We start from the raw sequence: 20459 nt of genomic DNA on the forward strand, positions 1-20459 counted from the left end.
AATTGGCACTTACACAAACTCTAAAGATTTCCTTGTTCTATTTTGAACTCATATGAGAACCTTGCTATTCATCGTTTTATATACTTTTGCTTACAAAAAAGTTAAGATATTCAAATCAGAAGTGGTTCATAACTGTTAAAAGGGGACTATTGTTAGAGAAATTGTGCGCCCGTCTGTTCGTCATTTCAAATTCTTCAGTTGTATATATCAGTGTATTTCTAATGAGAGTGATAATTAATCAGTTAGATCAGATAACTGTGGAAAAGTTAAGGTCCTTGGTTTTCATTTTTATGAAATTCTCATTCATTCTATTTTGGTAATGAACTTCAGGTATGACAAGAAAAGATCAGAACGAGCTTATCACTTTATTCAAAGAGGGTGAGCACAAAGTTATCATGGCTACGTCAGTCGCTGAAGAAGGTTTAGACATTCCAACATGTAATCTTGTCATCAGATATGATCACGTGACAAATGAAACTGCTATGATTCAATCAAGAGGCAAGTTTGTAAAGAAATAATTTCCAAAGTATTTAGTTCTAATGCTGCTGATATAAAAAAAATCGGATGTGGTGAAACAATTCACTACCGTGTATAAATACAAAATACAAAAAATCACCAAATGTCTTCAACAAGTGTAAACACACCCTTAAGTAAGCTCTGAACGGCCCCGACAAAAAAAAACGTAATTTCATCCACGCTAACAGAACGATGACGATTCCTTAAAATCAAACTAGAACGTAATATAACGACACAAATACGCACTAATGATATCTCCTGACTGTGGGGAGGCATATTAAAGTAGCATTGTATGTACCTTGCTTATCTGTCTTCATTTCTCTTTGTTTTGATAGGACGAGGCAGAGCAGATGACAGTAAATTTATAATAATAGCTGGTGAGAAAAGAGGTACAGCTGATAAGGAAGAGAAAAATGAAATAAGAGAGAGTATTATGAACGACGCAATTGAACAACTCAAAGCCGATATAAAACAAAATAGAGAAAAATTCCTACGTGAAATTGAACAAATTCAGATGGCAGAAAAAAGAAGGCGAGAACAGGAAAAGTTAGCGGGACAGATGCCTGATGGGTACCAAGATCTTGAAATGAAATGTGAAAAGTGTCGGAAATTCATTTGCATGACAAGTGATATCAGAAAAATCCAAGATGCCCACCATGCAATTGTGAATGATGATGTTAAAGACAATATAAAAGTCGTCAAGTCCAATCCAAAGCGTATTGACCAATTTATTACTGTAAATGCAGGAAAGGTCAAATGTGAATGTGGAAACGGACTGGGTCATATCATAATACACAGGGAAGCCCAGTTTCCTGTACTGAAAGTAGAAAATTTCACTATAACCGACACCAAAGGGAAATCTAGTTACTGCAAGAAATGGAAGAGTGTACCTGGGATACGACTTCCTCTGACAGATGAAGATCTTGAAAGGAGACTCAGAGGACACGATTATGTAGAATTATGAAGAATTAAGTGTTGATTACCGCTATCTATGTTTACTGCTTGGCACGAAGTATATAACTGGGTAAAGTCGTGTATTTATTGACCATCCTTTTTGGTTGTATATCTTGAAATATCACAAATCTTTATCAACAAAATTATACACTTAGTCAATAAATGATGGGACAGGGACTTGTAGTCCCAGGATGGGGAAACAGATTTTAATTATATTTATGTATTAATTTTGCTACTTTTGTTATGATTTTATAGAAGTTTAATTTATTAATAAAGTATGCTTTTGTTTCGTTTGAAAATAAGCCTTTAAAGGTGACAGCTTATAGCACTTTGTGTCAACTCAAATTTAATCCCAGTAGAGGCAGAATTACTTCGACCAACATTTTTGTGCAGCATATTTATTTTAACAAGTGGCTCCCAAGAGCTTGAATTGCTCACCTTGTTAAATAGCTTTAAAAGGTTGAATAAATGCAAACCAGAAAAGGATCAAACATTTTTTTACCAAATTTGCACAGATATTTCTCATAAACATATATCATCATTCTACTTAAATTAACTGAATAACATGCTAAAAGTGCAAAAGAAAAAAAAATGCAATCAATAGATTTTTCCCAAATTTGCAACAATCATAGATCTTTACTTACTTTTACATAAAAATATTTTTAAATGTACAATGATCATCAACCTGCTATTGTTTTGTTAGCAACAGGTAAAAACGGGAAATGGTCAAAATTACACTTTTTGGGGCTATAATTCAAGGAGGTATCAACAGATTCTTCTATAATTTTCACCAAAAATAGATATTGAAATAATGTACATGTTATCAATTTACATTAATCAATCTGCTTTCATTTTCTAAATAATAGGTAAAGTCTGATAAAAACGTCAAAAATGACACTTTCAAGAACCATAACTCCAAGAAGGGTCAATAGATTTTTCTTAAATTTGTACCAAAAATAGATCTTATAATACTGATTTTTCCCCAGATTACACAAATCATCAATCTGCTTTTGTTTTCTAAGTATACAAAAACTGATAAAAAGAACCGTCAAATATGACACTTTCAAGGGACATAACTCCGAGAAGGGTCAATAGATTTTTCTGAAATATGTACCAATACTAGATATTGAAAAATTGAACATATTATCAATTCACATTAATCATCAGTTGGCTTTCGTTTTCTGAATAAAAACTGTCAAATAAAAAATGTAAAATTAGCAAAAAAGGGCAACAACTCCAAAATAGGTAAATTGATTATCTTGAAATTTTCAGGGAAGATAGATCTCTTTGAGCCAAAGAAAAAAATACGTCTCAGATTTCTTCTATCTGTTATGGTTTTTGAGATATGAAAAAATAGGTGATACGCCTATGTTCTATTTTTAGTAACAGTGGCCATATTTTTGGCGAGGGACGATAATAGATACAATTTTGGGAGTAGAATTGCCAAGGATGATTGCTACCAAGTTTTATTAAATTCTGTTCAATTGTTTTAGAGAAGATTTTTAAGAAAGGTTAATGACGGACGACAATGACAACAAACAACGGACGCCAAGTGATGGCAAAAGCTCACATGGTCTTTTAAGCAGGTGAGCTAAAAAGAATAAAAAATCTGATAATGGGCAAAGTAAATGCAGTCAAGTATTCTCTTAACACATAGATATTACATTATGTAGTATCAGTAATAATGTTTTATTTGTTTTTATCTTTCTGCTTATAATAAACATTTTAGTTCAATCGTGTGTAAACAACATAAAATAGTTCTTTGAAACCTTCACAAAGAGAAGTAAAACTTGAATAACTGAATGTTATTATCAGCAAATATCAAACGTAACTATTTTTGTTTTAATGTGAATAAAAGAAAGAAGACCAATACATGTCCGGACCTGTGTCACAAAGTTTTTATTGGAGTCCGAGTTGCTCATTTACTTTTGTTACTTTGTATGTATGATTTTAGTTACTTTATGTTCTCTGTTGTGTATGTCTGTTTTCCATGTGTGGTCTTTGTCCCTGGATTACATTCTTTATAACATTGGTTCCCTTGATTACTCTTTCACCCCCATATATATTTGCCAACACATATCTTGAATATGTATATAAACACTAAGCAAGGTTAAGTTACAAACTTCCAAAAGTAATGTTCAAATGATAGCATTTACTACTGACAAATGACTATTGAAGTTCAACATACTAAAAATGTAAGCAAAAATTTTAATAAAATTTCCCTTAATAGGAGGTGCACATCTTCAATATGTTTGTAAACACAGCAAAGAATTTGAATAATATTGTTTTCATTCTTTTTTAGTACAAGATTACACAAAGTAGACACTAAAAATTACCATACAAAATTAATCATTTTTTTCCATAATAAAAGGTGCTCATCTTCAATATGTATATAATAAGTATATTCACTGTATAAAGTTTGAATAATATTGGTTAATACTTTTGAATGGACGGACAAGCAGACAGACATAACAGATGAACAGACCGAGTCAACAACTACTAGACCAGCCTAAAAAAGAAGTATTAACTTAAAATTACTAAGGCTAGTGACATAAATAAATACAACCTTTATTTGTACAAATCATTTAATAAATGGAATTCATAATATCACTTAAACAATCATACAGGTCTGATTTATGCAACAATACAGTTAAACAGCAATTGTATGGTCCAGTATTAATCATACAGCTATATCTTAGGTCAACATTAAACTTCAATCTCTATTGTTATTCAAATGTGGTGTTATTGGTATTAACATTTATCTTTCACTCATACTTTTATTAAATACACCCTTGTATTGAAACTTAGATAAAATTGATGAAAAAAATAATAGCTTGACAAGGGGAGGTGCCTTTTTATTACCTTTTAATATATATATACAATATTACAAGTACTGGTATATTTAACTTATAACCTTAAATTGAAAATGTTAATTTATTAGAAAATAGTTACCATAAAATAAAAAGAACATTCTCTGTCAAAGCAAGCTATTCTGCATGATTTAATAGTGAAATAGTACTACACAGTTTAATGTTTCCTTTCATAAGTAGTTGTTACCTATTGATGAAGATTTTGAGAAAGAAACAATCTTTTACACAAATTAAACATGACTTTTGAAATATATATTTTTACACTGCTGTAACCTCTTGATAAAAACTTGAAATATGAGACCATTCACACACATATATACCATATTATGGGAACAAATCATTCTTTATAAAGTTTACATCAGTAAAATCAGTTGTACCAGGCTAAGATATGACACTACTTATTACTTCACAACATTACCAGCACCAATGAAAATCTTTTTTTCTTCAATGTGTTCTATTATGATGTCTATGACAATATTTCACATATATATCTAATTTGAATGTCATAAACTAAAATATTAAAAATTATCGACTTGCCATGAAGAACCTGTAAAAGTGTCTTATTAAAATAGCTGTATAATTATTCAACAGCTTAATAGCCACTCTATTAAGTCCTATTTCATTAAGTATTGCAAAAAAAGTTGATTTGTGTAGTAGTAAAAATGTAAACATGAAAAACATTCATTTTGTCCATAATGAACTTTGGCTGACAATAATATTACAACATCTATGAAAACAAGTCTTTTATCTAAAACCTAGATGAACAAGTGTGTAACTTTGGGAAAGGTTTGAACATTCAAATATCTTGTTATTCCTGAACATGCCAAAAAGTTGAATTAAGCATAAGCATATACATATACATATCTATAGTCACCTTTCTTGAATAACAGTTCTAGCATGATTTTCAATTTCTAAATTCTAAAAACATAAACTAACTACATGGAGGATGCAAATACAAATTAACACATTTTCCCCAATGCAAAACAGTATAATACACAAAAATAAAAGCCATTCAAACTGCAAAGCAGTTAACCTCTATACAATATCAATAATTTGTTATACAAATTATGAAACTACCCATCCACTCCATATTGCAATTATGATCAATAATGATAACTCAACAAAAATGTACATCTACAATAACTTGGAAAGGTGTAAAATTTAAATAATACTAAACAACTGCAATGTGCAATTTATTTAATAGATAATGATGAGAAAAAGCTTTATAGCTGTCTAATGAGTTCAGCTATTACACACTACAGTTTTAATAACATATATACTAGATCTGCTCCTTAGTTAAGATGTTTAAATAAAATTTTGAAGTGTTCATACTACATAACATTACCCCATCTTAAAAAAACAACCAGGAGTTGTCTCCCTTAAATCAATAAACTGTTGGTTCTAATGATAGCAGGATAGAAAAAAATGTATCACGTTAATTTAATTTCATGTCACAACTAATATACACAATATAATGACCATTTCAATATCAATATAGGAGGTATCAAACCTGAACCTAACAATGCTGTCTGTTATGACCTTTTAGTATCACTGCAGTGGACTGAGGCAAAAAAAAAATATGCAGTGTGAACTATTGAAAAATCAAATATTTTAATTGTAAAAAAAACAAAATACAAATTAAAAATCAATTTTATCATTATGTTAATAAAGAACAGAAATTGAATTAAAAAAGGAACTGTTGAACTGTTTAGCGTACAGGATTAAATCATCCATACATAAAATTTTATAATACAAAGTATACAACAGACTACATGGAGACGACAAAACAAAACTTAGTAATTGAAGATTGCCATGAACAAAAATACATACATGTAAAACTTCACATCCCATAAAGATACCCTACTAGGTCTTTTATCACACTTAACCATGATACAACAATTACTGATAACTAATAAACTCACTGATGGAAAGAGCAATACTTCCATAAAATATACACAACACTATAAATGCTTCACAAAGCTGATAGATGGAACACCAAAGATGTCTATAAATATATTTCCCTTTAAAAAATATGTTACACAACAAAGCTGGTCATCACCTGAATATTTATGACCAAAGTCAATAGAAACAAAGAGTTATTAATTGAAAGTATTTAATACCTTACTTGTTTTTTTTTTATCGATGTAACTTATTTTACTCTTGTGATGAAACAAAGGAAACCCTTATCTGGACTCAGAGTACCAAAAAAGGGTGGAAAAAATGCTTTGAAAAGTTGGTTTTAACAGTGAATCAAATAATAGTGAATATTTAATCATTTGCAAAAAACAAACCCATAACAGATATATCAGCAACCAATCTTAAGGAAATAACCACTTAAACTTTTCACGTTATATAATGAAGTATAAATCCACTCTCCCCTACCTAGACACCATATAAAAAACTCAGAAGTCCTGCATATGAAAAAAAAATTACAAGTGGTGATAAAGATTAAGTGAAAGTTTCGATGAATTGTATTCAGAGGTTTAAGTGAAGTTGTAGATGGAAAGATGTTTATCACTAAGACCATGAATTGTGACTTGATATAATTGAAGGTGAACAATGGCATTATATGAAAAGAATTTGTGAAGTTTTAATAAAATATCATTCAGTGGTTTCAAGTAAGAAGTTGGGTTGTAGAACATCCAGCTATTTGGCAGAGGGGTATTAAAAATAGCAAGATTTAAGAAAGATATTAACTTCATTAAATGAGAGTAAGCACTGAGTAACATTTGATTTCAAGGAAAAGACTCAAATAGCTTTATTTTGCCTGAGAAGATCAACCAACAGAAAAACAAGAGACCTAACAGTACATATAATAACAACACATCAATAAAATCGTTTTCTAGAATAATCTTGATTTTTGTTAAAAATGATAAATCCAACAATAGCGCAGACACCTAATCCAATTATTGCTAATATGATAACAGCTAAAAGTTTCCATCCTGACAGTCCCCCACCTCTCTTCTCATCATCTTCTACATGTTCTAATCAAACAGAAAAAATACAATTAGAATAGTAATTAACATAAGGCCATTCAAAGTTAATTTCTTGCTTCTCAGAAATATATGTTAAAGGTGTGATGAATTGCGCATATATTTCACCTCCAGCAAACCTTACATGTTGTAAAAATATACATTTACACCTTATACTAAACTTTTTATAGACAATTAATAATGTATTTCATTCTTTTTTTACTTTTAAGGACATATCATGTTGTCAAAAATAAGACTTGAAAAATCCAGATGATTATTTGAATGGAAACATAGCAACTAACCTCTTGGTGCTTCCATTACTTCAGCTGAAGGTAATCCTGTATATTCACTTGCTTCATACTTCTAAAAATTCAAAATAATTTCAAAAATAAGTGCTTCTGTCCAACAGTATCTATGGAATTTCAAGGAAATGTTCTATAAAACTTCACAAGTTCAATTTAAAAAGCTGGTGATTAAAAAAGGGGGAGCAACAAGACAGTAAATCCAAAATATCAAAACAACTTAATTAAAATTAATTGCTGTGTTTGTGTTAAAAAATAATAGCATTTTATCACCCTTATAGAATTTACAATCATTTTAATATTCAATTTAGAATAAAAAAAAAAAAAATTCTGAGATTTGTTAAAAAATTCATTAAAATTATTATTTTCAAACCAACCATATATTGTAAAATGTTTGTGTCTGATTCAAGTACATATATGAAGATATTTATTTGAAAGATTATTATGACAGTATCAATTGTTGCATTGAATTGGACAAGTAACTTAATGCAGTCATAGCTTCAGTAAGTAGTAAATCAAGGTCAATTTACCATATCTTGCCTTTTATTTCAATACTCACAAAAATACAAATATAGTTAATAAAACAAATCATATGACAAACGTAAGAGTGAAATAAAATTTTGATCCATTATATCAGAATTATATGTTTGGCTCAATGTAATTCGAACATAGTCCTAATGACACTAACAATTAAAAAAAAACTTAGTTTGCAAGATTATTATACCAGAAAATGACAAGCAATATTTTCAAGACTGTAGTCCAAACCCAAAACCTGGACATTAAAAAAAAAAGAAAAAACATTTGCATAACAAATTTCAAAATGTATTTTAATGAAATACAAATGTACATTTCATAACTTATCTACCACAATGATACAAGAGTAATCAATATTTAACATGCAAATGCAATTTAATTACCACCAGTACATTTACACTGCAACAGAAGAAAGAGGTTTGGGGCACTGTAAAACCTAGATTTCATTCACCATTTGGTTTGAAATGCCTGTACCAAGTCAGGACCATTATAGCATCATCTGCCTCAATGGTGTAATATCTATTTTGGACGACTTTGATAACTGATCCCATTAGCGTTTGGTAATATTTTTGTTGCCCTTATTTATGATGATGTCTATCAAAGCACGAAGAACATGTACCAACAGTAACAGCAGAGTATCACTGAGTTTTTAAAGAAACACTAATTTTTCTCTTCTTCTTCTTCATTATTTAATAATTTACAGCAACTTACTGCAGGAGCATTGGTATCCAATTGGTACAGCTTCATTGATATAATGTCATGGTTATCTAAAATGGAATAATTTACCTCATCACATTTATGTATTTGCATATTCAAGTCACGGAAGTCATTTACTCATTGAAACCAAAGTTGATAAATACACACCTTCTTAATGAACGTACAGTGGATTCCACTTAATCACATACCTGTTAATTGCAAAGAAACTCAAAGAACAAAAACATTTCCCATCTCATGTTATCCAGGTAAAAAATTCCTCTAGTTTGCATAACATAAGACCAAAATTAAAAAAAAATCCTCTTGATTGTATAAATATTTTTCAAAATTTACTCAAAAATGTACCTTAATGGGTAAAACAACAATATATTGTTTGTGGAATACCTCAATTTTTTACAGAACTTTGCTTTTATAACAATTTTTTCTTTTTATTTTTGACTAGACACCATGCAAGAATCTAAGTAGACATGATAAAATAATATGTCCTAGTTAAACATTGCAAATATTAGATATTTTTCCTTGCAATGATAATTTCTGTTCATTGCATATTTTTTTTCTGACAAATAGGTTATGTGATTAACATAAATCCACTGTAACTACAAAAAATTTAGTTCAATATCAAGTAGCTTTTAAGGAACTCCACTCACACATTAAGGAAACGTGTTTTGCAAATCATTAACTTGCATATTTTCAAATAATAACTAATAAGTGAAAAAAAATTCATATCAGCATTTTGAAAATCTTTTCTTGACTTTCCACTCAGAAAATGTGAAGACAACAAAATGAAAACTATAGAATGCAAACAGCCATGAACAGCCATGATAAGGTCCCTTAAAACTGTTGAATGATTGCAGCAAGTGGAATATAGTTTGAGTGCTGAAGGAAATATTTTGAATTTAAAAAATAGTTTCCTGTATTGATAAATCAAGAATCAACATTCAAATAGTTTTGCTAAATTATAATAGCCTACACTGCTTAAAATACTGTTCATCATAGGACAAAAAAAACAACAGAGACTTCCATGAAACCAGGTTACATACCAGCTAACTCGCCAGTGGCTGCTGAAGCACCAAAGAAGTAACCTAGAGGCAGTTTGACACCAGCAACACTGAAACATTCCTTCCAAGCATTCTTACCATCCATATCAAGAGATACCTGTCAAGAAATAAAATCACAAAATGATTCATCATTTTCAAATACATCTTTTTAAGAAGAAAGATTTAAAGAAATGTATACAGTATAGAAAAATTACAAAATTGATTAAACAACTCTTAGTTTTCATGGCTATTCTATGGCCTACTACAACTGTAGAATATGAAAGATGACAGTGATAAATTGAATGTTTACGAAAAATCAGATAATTACTAAAGCATTTACAAACTATTGGAACTACCTGAAAAATCACCCCTTAAGGTATCCAACCCATAATAAAAACTTCCAAGGTGGAAGTTCCAAAAGTTCCAAACTTCCAGTTTACCAAGGTGTATTAACACACGTCAGTAATTTTTGCCAATTAAGTGAAAGTATACTTAATATTTTATTAATTATTTTAGAATTAAATGAAATACTCTGAAATTGCATAATTTCAATACAAATAAAGTATCATCCCTTCTCTAAAAATATTGCCTGTTACTTTATGTATCAGAAATAAAACACTGCAGTTCATAACACCAACAATAACATGGCTGACTCGGTCGTCTGTCCGGATGGATGTGGGAGATTTTCTAATTTGCCCTTCAGCAATGTCAGTGGACCAGACAGTAGAATCTTCATTTACAGCATAGAAAATTGACCATAATTATGGTATAGGTCACATTTGCATGTTGGGAGTAGCAGGTTGTGAGACGTGCTGTCAAGGAATTGACAAACTTCTGAGAAGCTTGTAAATACCAGTACCTTCCGGCACTCATGCAGAAGATTAATTGAAAGGAGCACACTTCTCGACAAGTATCTTGTAGGAAGAGCTTGCTTGGCCAGATAATTCTAAGTCACAAAGAAGTTAAGGCAGAAATGAAATGTGGACTCAGAGGTGACCTGTATGTGCAATGAATGTCATGTAATGCGTTAAACTGAGTTACATATAGTACAACGCATAATGACAACAAAAGCTCCAAGGGGATGCCAAATTCCAGTATAAACACAAAGCTTGGGTCAGGTAAGAAACAATATGTCTTGCTCATCAGTTTGATCAATATAACTTTGAATATTTTTTTTTTGAAATATTGGTACGGAATATTGTAGTTTGTTACTTTAAGATACAATGTACATACAGTTTTTACTTTAATTATTGTGTGGAGACTAGAAAAAAAATAACTTCCACTGTAAATGCATTAATTTTTTGCAGATTCTGTCAAGTTAATATATTTGTAGTTTCAAAAAATGACTAGCATGATAAAGTGTTAAAACTCAATTTCGTGGGTACTATTTTCCACACTTTTAAGTACTCCACAAAAATAGTGAAATTTAATACATTTACAGTATTCCCAAACCCACACGGTCATACCTCTCCTCCCAAATCATTTCACACCTAACTTCTGTGGTATGGAACCTAGTGATACATTTTTATAAAGATCCAAACGCTTTTTCTGAAGTTATTCTTTGGAAACCATAAAAGTATTTTGTTTTTGCCCCCTATTGCCACTGTCAACACTGCCATGACGTTTTATGGTCGTATAAAGAACATTTTCAATTTTTTACATCCTAATTTTTAAAAATCAAAATAATTTTCAAATCACCTTCAGTTTTGATTTAATGAATAATATGCTGATAAAGAACAGTGATATACAGTAATATGGACGGAGCTCCAGCAACATCCTATTTATGTAGAATGCAAGATCAGAACTATGAAGGCCAAAATTTTTAGACTGAAGTGGCAATATGTCGACAGATAGGATTTTATATTTATTTATTTATTTAATAATAATTTGGAAATAATTGGCTGTGTAGAAATGTATTAAACTTTCCCTGTAGAAAGTTTCACACATTCTCCTCACAGAATAAGATTCCGCATCATAAACAAAAGAATGAACTCCATCCATCATAGGCATAGCCTAAAATCAAATTATGTATGTCAAAATGCACACATTTCATGATTCAAAATTTATTTATGGAAGATGAAATTGCTTAGTTTGATAGCTATAACATATAGCCTTACCTTAAGAACATTATCTTGATATCTAATTGCAACAAAAGTGTCATGGTCTTTGTTTCTAAATTTAGCTTCACACCCTGATAACATAGTATGGGTACCATCTCTGTCATGGTCATAATGTAATGACCCATTGTTCACCATTGCTGACACATAGGGATGTTCATGCTATGAAAGAAATAGCTGAAATTGCAAACTAGATGACACACAATCAATCTTAAAACAACGTTATTTTTTGTACCGGAAATCATCAGTTTCAGGATAAATAACAAAAGAACTGCTCAACCAAATCACTTGTAAGTTGGACACAATTCCTTGAATTATTAAACCATTGAAATATATGGCAAACATTGAAATGAGATAAGCTTCTTTGATCTCTAAACAATCATGTGTAAGAAAGATGACTAAACCTGGACAAAAATGTAAATTTATAGGCTGTTACATCATTAACATGCCAAAATCCCTGTATACAACTAGGAATAATTTCTCTCAAAATTTGAAGGTTTGTTATTTTTTTTCAGTCTGGACATACATGTATTGGCCACATGCTTTAACAAACCAAATATGTGTACTTAATTATAAGTTGTCTTGATAAAATAGGTTTTCATGGTTTGAATAATAAAAGTTTTGACCTATGTAGCCAATATCTCCTGTAATGAAAAGTGTGGCAGAATTAACACATTTAAAAACTGGTAAGGGTGTAGCAGTAGATACACATATACTTTGAAAGAGCTTTTTCGATACCTTTGTGCTGGTAAAATCGATCACCAAGAACACATAGAAGATGATAACAACAATGCTAGTTAATCACCATGAGTTACACAGTAGGAAAATTTAATAATAAAATAAAATGTGCACACCCCCTTTACTATTTTTTTGGAAAAGTTGGATGAGAATTTAAGAATTTTTTTATCATGGCCTTGTACCTTCTTAGACCATTATTTCTAAAAACTGCTAATTAAAACAACTTTATCTCTTTTGAGCATACTTACATTGTGTGGACCATTATGGTTACTGTAGGTATCTAAAAACACAGCTAACCCAACAAAGAAATCTCTGTTTCCAAACACTGGACCTAAGAAGATCATATCAGTAAAAATTACCAAAAGGAAAATTCAAATTATGAAACTATTCAATACAGACATATGTTACATTAAATATTAAGACTTGGAAAGTGTAATGTTGGCTAATTGTATTTTGTTGGCAGTAATAATAGGTCAATAAGGCCATGTGCTTAAATTAATTATGGTTGTTACAGGACAAAATTTTGTTGCTTAAGATATTTGATGAATTAAACAATCCAATTAAGCCTTTATAGAAACTTAAACAAATCTGATTTTGTGCCAATTCCCCCTTTCATTAGTTTCAACTGTTTTTAGGGACAGCTTTGTTCATTTTAAAATTAGACTTTATAAAGTGTAGGCGAAACAAAAGCAGGACAACATATTTCATTGCAAAATGATTCCAATTCAAAATGACAGAGGTATTGATCATAAAAAAGTTATAAGGAGGGATACACAGAATGTCTACATTTTAGATTTGGAGTCTAACTAGCAACACTACTTTTTTTGTATTTTCCATACAATACTTTAACGTAACCTGGAAAAAATAGTGACAGTACAAAATGTCAAGTAACCTCCAGGAAGTTATTTCTTTGGACACGTTTAATAATGTTATCACATAAAAAATTAAGTATTTACCAAGTTGGTTCCTATCTCTTGTATACCAAATAGCAAACCCATCACCGAATAATGTTTTCCCTGATCCATGCACCTTAAAGTGGACATGCAGTTCCCAGTTTTTCACATGACAAGGCTGAAATTTACAAGAAGACAGTAAATATACAATATATGCAGAATTGTGGACTCCTTAGACCCCTCTAATGCCTCTGTTCATTAGTTCAACGGGTTACTGCCATCAATCTCTTGGACAAATTTGAAAATAATAATAATTTTCTTTTGAAACTGAAGTTTCTTCATTTTTTGTACAAGCTTGCATGCCTACATTTCCCATTCCAAAATGTTACAATGAATCTCTTTGACAATGATGTAGGGGATTAGACCATGATTATGGCCCGAAAATATCAAGTCTGTTGTAATTACATAAGAATTGTTCAAATAATGGTAATATTTATAAATATAATGAAGATGAATGTTCTTTGGCTTAAGAACATTGAAATGACATCACAATGGTTGCACAATTATATGCCGATCATTGGTTTGAATTTAACTCACTTCATTTCTATTTTTTCACCTGTGTATATCACACAACTTTTTCAGCTGACAGTGATTTTTCCTTCCATTTTGAAGAAGGAGCCAAAGGCTCATGCAATAGGAAAAGGCCTGTAAATTTGTTTTGGGAAATAATTTTTACCCCACCTCTGATAATTATCAGTTGAAATCAACTAATTGGCGCTCTGTATTTTGATCACGTGAAGATGGTGTATTTCCGATACACGGTCACTATTTTAGCAATACCCAGTCAGTTATTGTTTTCTAGTTTACTACCACCAAAATGGTGACTAAACATTTTGCATCGCTTACATCAGATGATATATAAAAAAAGAAAATGACGGTGAATTCAAAGGAAATTATTAAAAGTAATCATAAGGCCACACGATTACTTAAGTCTTATTTGAGGGAAACCGGCCAGGAAGACAATTTTGAAGAGCTTGACCCAGTTAAGTTAAATATCGGGTATAAACTATTTTTTTCTTAAAAAACAAAACAAAACAAAAACAAAACAAAAACAAAAACAAAATCATTGATTGGGTAAATTTGTTACATAGTGATTTAGTGGCCGTGTAGAGAATTTTCCTTGGTCAGTAGATTCCATACCTGGCTTGGCTGCACCTCACTGGGTATGAAATAAAATGACCAGGGTAAATTCCGTACACAGCCACTAAATCACTATGTAACTAATAATATTCTGCACATGAGGGCAAGCATTTTTACAGTATTTTGAATATAAATTCAATTGAAAAATTTCAAATCCCTGAGGATTGACAGATTGTTGGAGTTTAATGCCTGAGCAGCAATATTTCAGCTATATTCAGGCGATGAACAAGAAGTGGATGATGAGATGAACATAAAATGATGATGAAAAGAAAAATGGGATGGGACACAAGGATAATGGGGTCAACAAATTTTGATTGCCACTGGAAATGGGGAGAGGTCGGTAGGGTCGGGCAATTTAGCCTCCTGTGGCGGAGTCCTATAGTTCCTACTCCGGGAAAATACCACAGTAGGGTTTTTTAACGTGTGAGGAACGTGGCATCGTTCCATACACGGTGCACCACTATGGTTTGCGGTCAGGTTTTCCATATTATAGCCTGACAACCCCAGCATGTAACACGCCAGGGGTACCCCATTTCACCACCTGGGGCATACAACCCAGTTGCTCTGTGGGCAGAGCGCCCTAGCCCCCTGCTAAGGTTCTGAGAACTATTTAGTCGCCTTTTACGACAAGCTTAGCCCTGCTGCAGGCCTATTCTTTTGACACCCAGGCCTGCAGGGGTCCAGAAGAGTGGATAGAAAAGATGTTGAGCATCGCATAAATCCTATTTTAAAACATGTATAAATCATGAGACAATGTTTCAAACAAGTAAAAACAAAATACCACTGGAACAACAGACATGTCTGGTAAAAATGCCTTTGGTCCTGTAAAAAATATTGGTTTTTCTTAGTTGCCTAAATAGAAGAAAAGTTCAAAATATGACATCCAGTCTGGTAATCTCGAAACCAATTTTGAATACATTGGTTTCAAGCCAGAATAGGGAAAATCACTGCTGATATTTTGGGTAATTTGGGGCATACATGTATTTTTCTTCATGAATGGGATCAAAATTCAGTCCAAAATTAGAGTTGAAAAATCATTGAGTATGAACATTTTTTCACTTCATTACCAAAAAGAGAAACTAAGATTGAGTAGTTTATCTGCTACATGTATCCAGATTATTTCTCATTTTATTCTATGACTACTTGTTGCAATATAATCTAAGTTACAATTTAACTTCATACAAAATGAATCTACTAGTTTTGAACTAACAGCTGCTACACAAATGACTATCCCATCTATCACATCTATATATTTTTATCATTTAATATTCTTGAAAAATAGCAGTCAAGATCATTATCTTCATAAAATTACACATTATACACTGTACACCAAGTTTAACACCATAAAATCCATGATAAGATGTATCAGTACCTGTGTATTCCATATTCCTCCCTGTCGACTTTGATGGTCTGAAGTGAGTCTAACATAGTTATTGGTGACCAAGGTACTTCCAACAAAATCCCACAAAGGAATATTTGAACCACCTCCTAAAAAACAAATATATATGGTATAAGTAATCATCCTAAACAACAAAGTCAAAGTAGTTATTCTTTTTAAATTTTTTTTCTTTTTGTTTTGCAGATGCCTTTTCCATATCTATATGCACATGTACAAAATGTAGGTACAGGGGTCGCGCTGGGCTTCACCAATGTCGCAATTTGCAATTTTTTATTTTATCTGGAGACAAAAATTGCCAGTTGGCGATTTTCTTGGCACCTAGGTTTTGTATATTAAAATTGACAGAAAGTTTATCAGCAACAGATATTCTCTCTAATTTTGTGTTGACACCTGGTCAGAGTTAATTGACTATGACCAATGTACGACTGAAGGCAATTAAAGGTAATTAGACCAGGTGACCGTGACTGACAATATCCTCATGGGAGGTGTCAATCAAATGTAAATATATTATTGAGCCAATCAAAACTCTCATCATCTGGTCAAAGGTAAACATAATTAAGGCCATGAGCACGTGGCTACACACTAGTTTCACAGCTCTGTTTAACCATGTATACATTCAGAAACAGACTTACCTAATAACAGAATAAATTAAATCAAATTAACAATGATTTTCCCATTAGGAAGTGTCTAATACTTCGAAATAAAAGAATTGGTAAAAGAAAATGGATGACATTTGTTTACACTTCTGCCATTTGACTTTTTGGGCGGAAAATTGGTAAACAAATAGAATGGGGATTCCCAAAATCTAATTAAAGAAATGCTATTCACATATCAAGATAATTAAACAATGACACAGTTAATGGTCCATGGTACAAAATGTAGTTCGATAGAAATTTTATCATTTGAGAAAAAGAATCAAGTTCGTTAAAAATTAAAAAAAATAAATTATATTGTATTAGATAAATTAGCCCATAAAGGACAAAGGTGAACATGTTTTAAAATCATTGATTATTTGAGAATAGTAATATAAAGTCTTTGATAGAAGTAAAATACCTGTTTCTGGAGTAGTACCTCTTTATTTTATGAATATGAAATTGACAGACTAGAGCAAAAAACCTACTTTATACATGCAGTGAATCTTGGGTACATGTATGTCATACATAAATGGAGAGGTTATTTTGATGAATTGACAAAGATAATTCATCAGTGGACTTATATCGTCTCTTTTTTTTTAAAAAGTGTAATTTTTTTGGCACCCTTTGGCTCTACTTTCTGAAAACTGATGACAAAAAATGGCAGCTGGCATTTTTCTGGCAACAGAATTTTGGAAGGCAGAGCAGCCCCTGAGGCATCCAAATAATTCCTGCACACATATTTAAGGAGCACTTGCATCACTGATGTGAATTATGGCTCTTCTGTTAAGTGTCAACCTTTCTATTACTAGCAACTTTCTTTTGACTTAAGCATTACAAAGAAAACAAAAATAAAATTAGCTAGCCAACCTGTAAAATGTAAAAACTTCATTTTTTTTTAATTTCAAAAATTTAAGTATGAAATCATGACTTGTACATGTCAATAGTTAATTTTGCAGTCAGGAAATTGTACATGTTATATTATAACAAAGTTACAAAGTTGTCACATTATACATGTTAGAAGCAATGATTCAGCCAAAGTTGTGATTCACACACTACCAACATATTCTAAAGGGACTAAAGACAATCAATATTTTCAAACCTATTCATAACCTTTAAAGTAACTCAATTCTTAATGTTACGAATATCCTTCAAGTGCTATATATTATATGTGTATTAAAACAATTTGACAAATTTGAGGGTTGGTGATGTGTCTAGCAAACTGCATGCTAAATTGCTCTTTGCCTACCACTCTAGTTTCAGATCCTAGGTATGAAATGTAAATTTTTATTAAAATAATTGTCAATGTAAAATACAGCACTTGTCGGTTTTTCAGTAGTTGTACAGGAACTTTAAGTCAACAAGTTTTAATTTCATAATTTTTTAATATACAATATGAACGATGCAACAAGACATACAATGTAACATGCAGCAATATTGAATTTTCTTTTAAAGTAAATAAATCACAGTTCAAACTTATTCATCCAGTGGTTGAATTTTCAAGTTCAAAGAAAAAAAATCAGTAATCATTCGCATTGAAAATAGTGCAAGGAAATGCCAAGAATGCACGATTCTGCACCATTCACCCAAGACCCACTTGCATTTCCCTTGGTCTTTGATACATGAAATCTTTATAGACCTGATGGGTTTAGTTTCTTTGACTAAACATTTAAGTCTGGGAATGAATTTAAGAAATTTTTCCACTAGCTAAATTTAGCAAGTACTAATGATTTACACTCCCTAAATCTAAGTTTCTTGGATTATTTCTGAACTGAACTTATGATTCATACCTGTATAGAATTTCACAAGCAAATATTAGCAAGCAGTAATAATTTTTACTGACAATTTGTATTTTAACTTGCATTTAGCAAGAATTTCCCCATAAATTCACTTCCTGTATGTATTTCAACCCTTTGTCCAAGACCAGAAATGCATACACAAGTATTCAAATAATTTAACTTGACAATGCTACTTTCTAATCTTTATATCGACATTAAGTCATACATGTACTAAACTTGTATATGTACATGATGTAGTTCTGTCAAAGTATACCAATGCAGCTACAACAATCCTACAGCTTCTTAGTCCTCAGTTCAGAACCCCTACCACATATATATGTAATGAGGTCGTGAGCCCCAACAGTGCACTGTAAGCATCTGACATGTTGCCTTCCAAGTTCCATTAGTCATCAGACACTACTCAAATGCATTTTTGGCCTCTCAGTCTCAGATTCATCGGATGTGAAAACTTGAAAATCACAAAGACAGACAGATTCAAGAAAAGAAAAGTCAGTTGTATTTTAAAAAATAATTGTTTTAAGTGATGGAGCCTTGAAGAATCAGAAAAACCGGTTTGCAGACGAAACTTTTCTCTTTGTTAGTTCTTTTAATATTTTTAAAATAGGAGTACATTTGGAACAATTACATAACCTTGGTAAGGCCTCACTAGTGTGTGTTCACGTTTAAGGTAGTCTTCTGTGTTCCATTCACCAAGAGCCTGCATCAAAAACATTAAAAACGCAAAAATAAATGTGGACCAACAGAACGCTGCCATTTTTACATAGGAAGTACAACCACTTCCGGTTGCGATTCAGGGGACATAACTTAACATTGTTCCCGCGTTTTTCTTGACTACGAGTTTCATTGATATTCATGGGGTGCAAGGGGTTAGCTCCCGTCTTTTTATTGGAATATTTGCCATTTTCATGTGTAAAACTAACAAAATGGTAAATAATATCTTAGCATCCCTCTCCTTTCAAAGTGGATCCGCCCCTAAACATCTCAAAAGCACAATACGTTTACGGAAAATCTACGGGATTTTTAAAAAAGAAAAACTTGACAAGAGCTTAATTAATATTGAGTAGGCATTGCCTAAATAAGCGAACACCGAGAGCTTTACCACACGTGTACTGTCTTTGCGAGATTCGTCAAAATAATAAAAACATTCCTAAAAATGAAAAAGGGTGTGGGTGCAAGTGCAATATTTCTATTTAAATAAGGCAAGCGTAATCAATATTTTTGTTTGAAAATCTGTCTTTGTAAATAACGGGAATTTTTTTCAATGAGTGAGCGAGGAGCTAATTTTTAACTGCTTGAAACGAGTGACTGAAATAATTTTTCCAAAAAAAATTCAAACTCTACCCCATTTTCCCTTCGTTTTTTAAATGGTCGATAGCTATGTAGCACTTCGCCATACTTCACAATTTTTATTAAACGCTTCTCTAGTAAAATCCTTTCCAGTTTTAGCCGGTCAGATCAATTTGTACAGATACCGCAAAATATTACAGTTCTCCACGAATGGTGGGAATATTTTACACATATCATGTGACGTTAACAAAATTCAGACGCAAATGACAGCTTGGTTCCCTTGATTACTCTTTCAAACAAGAAAATGATTGCCTTTCCTATCTTAGAAAATCTATGCTTCGATTTGAATAATACAATCGTAGTTATATGTTTTTCCAAGGCGGGTTAGGTTGTTGACAATAGCAACAGTGGAACAGCGGAGATACACGTACGTACATCCACTTGTTTCCCGAAGTTTACATCATATTCATTTCTTTAAATAAGTAAAAAAAAGTT

At 31.5% G+C, this 20459-nt stretch overlaps 2 protein-coding genes across 3 annotated transcripts in view; one reads left to right on the plus strand and one right to left on the minus strand.

The window, feature by feature from the left end:
• LOC148622196 (ATP-dependent RNA helicase DHX58-like) overlaps positions 1–1759 on the plus strand; it is a 31552-nt gene extending 29793 nt beyond the window's left edge. The window contains exons 17-18 of one of the 2 annotated variants that reach the window (XM_088571839.1): positions 331–498; positions 852–1759. In XM_088571839.1, coding sequence (XP_088427965.1) covers positions 331–498; positions 852–1480 — 797 coding nt within the window. In that variant the 3' untranslated portion in view covers positions 1481–1759. The remainder of the gene's footprint in view (positions 1–330; positions 499–851) is intronic. The other variant, XM_088571840.1, reaches the window with a different exon arrangement.
• Positions 1760–4037: 2278 nt separating this feature from the next.
• Positions 4038–19449, minus strand: LOC148622197 (vesicular integral-membrane protein VIP36-like). Its single transcript, XM_088571841.1, has 9 exons — positions 19308–19449; positions 16220–16335; positions 13711–13825; positions 13003–13085; positions 12017–12178; positions 9903–10017; positions 8860–8915; positions 7615–7675; positions 4038–7324 (listed from the first exon to the last, which is right to left on the minus strand). The coding sequence occupies exons 1-9, from the start codon at positions 19429–19431 to the stop codon at positions 7167–7169; spliced, it is 990 nt and encodes a 329-aa protein (XP_088427967.1). The 5' UTR covers positions 19432–19449; the 3' UTR covers positions 4038–7166.
• Positions 19450–20459: the final 1010 nt, after the last annotated feature.

This window comes from Perna viridis, chromosome 3, assembly GCF_037379345.1.
Source record: "Perna viridis isolate PV_CMFRI_1.1 ecotype Kerala chromosome 3, ASM3737934v1, whole genome shotgun sequence".
NCBI classification, from domain to species: domain Eukaryota; kingdom Metazoa; phylum Mollusca; class Bivalvia; order Mytilida; family Mytilidae; genus Perna; species Perna viridis.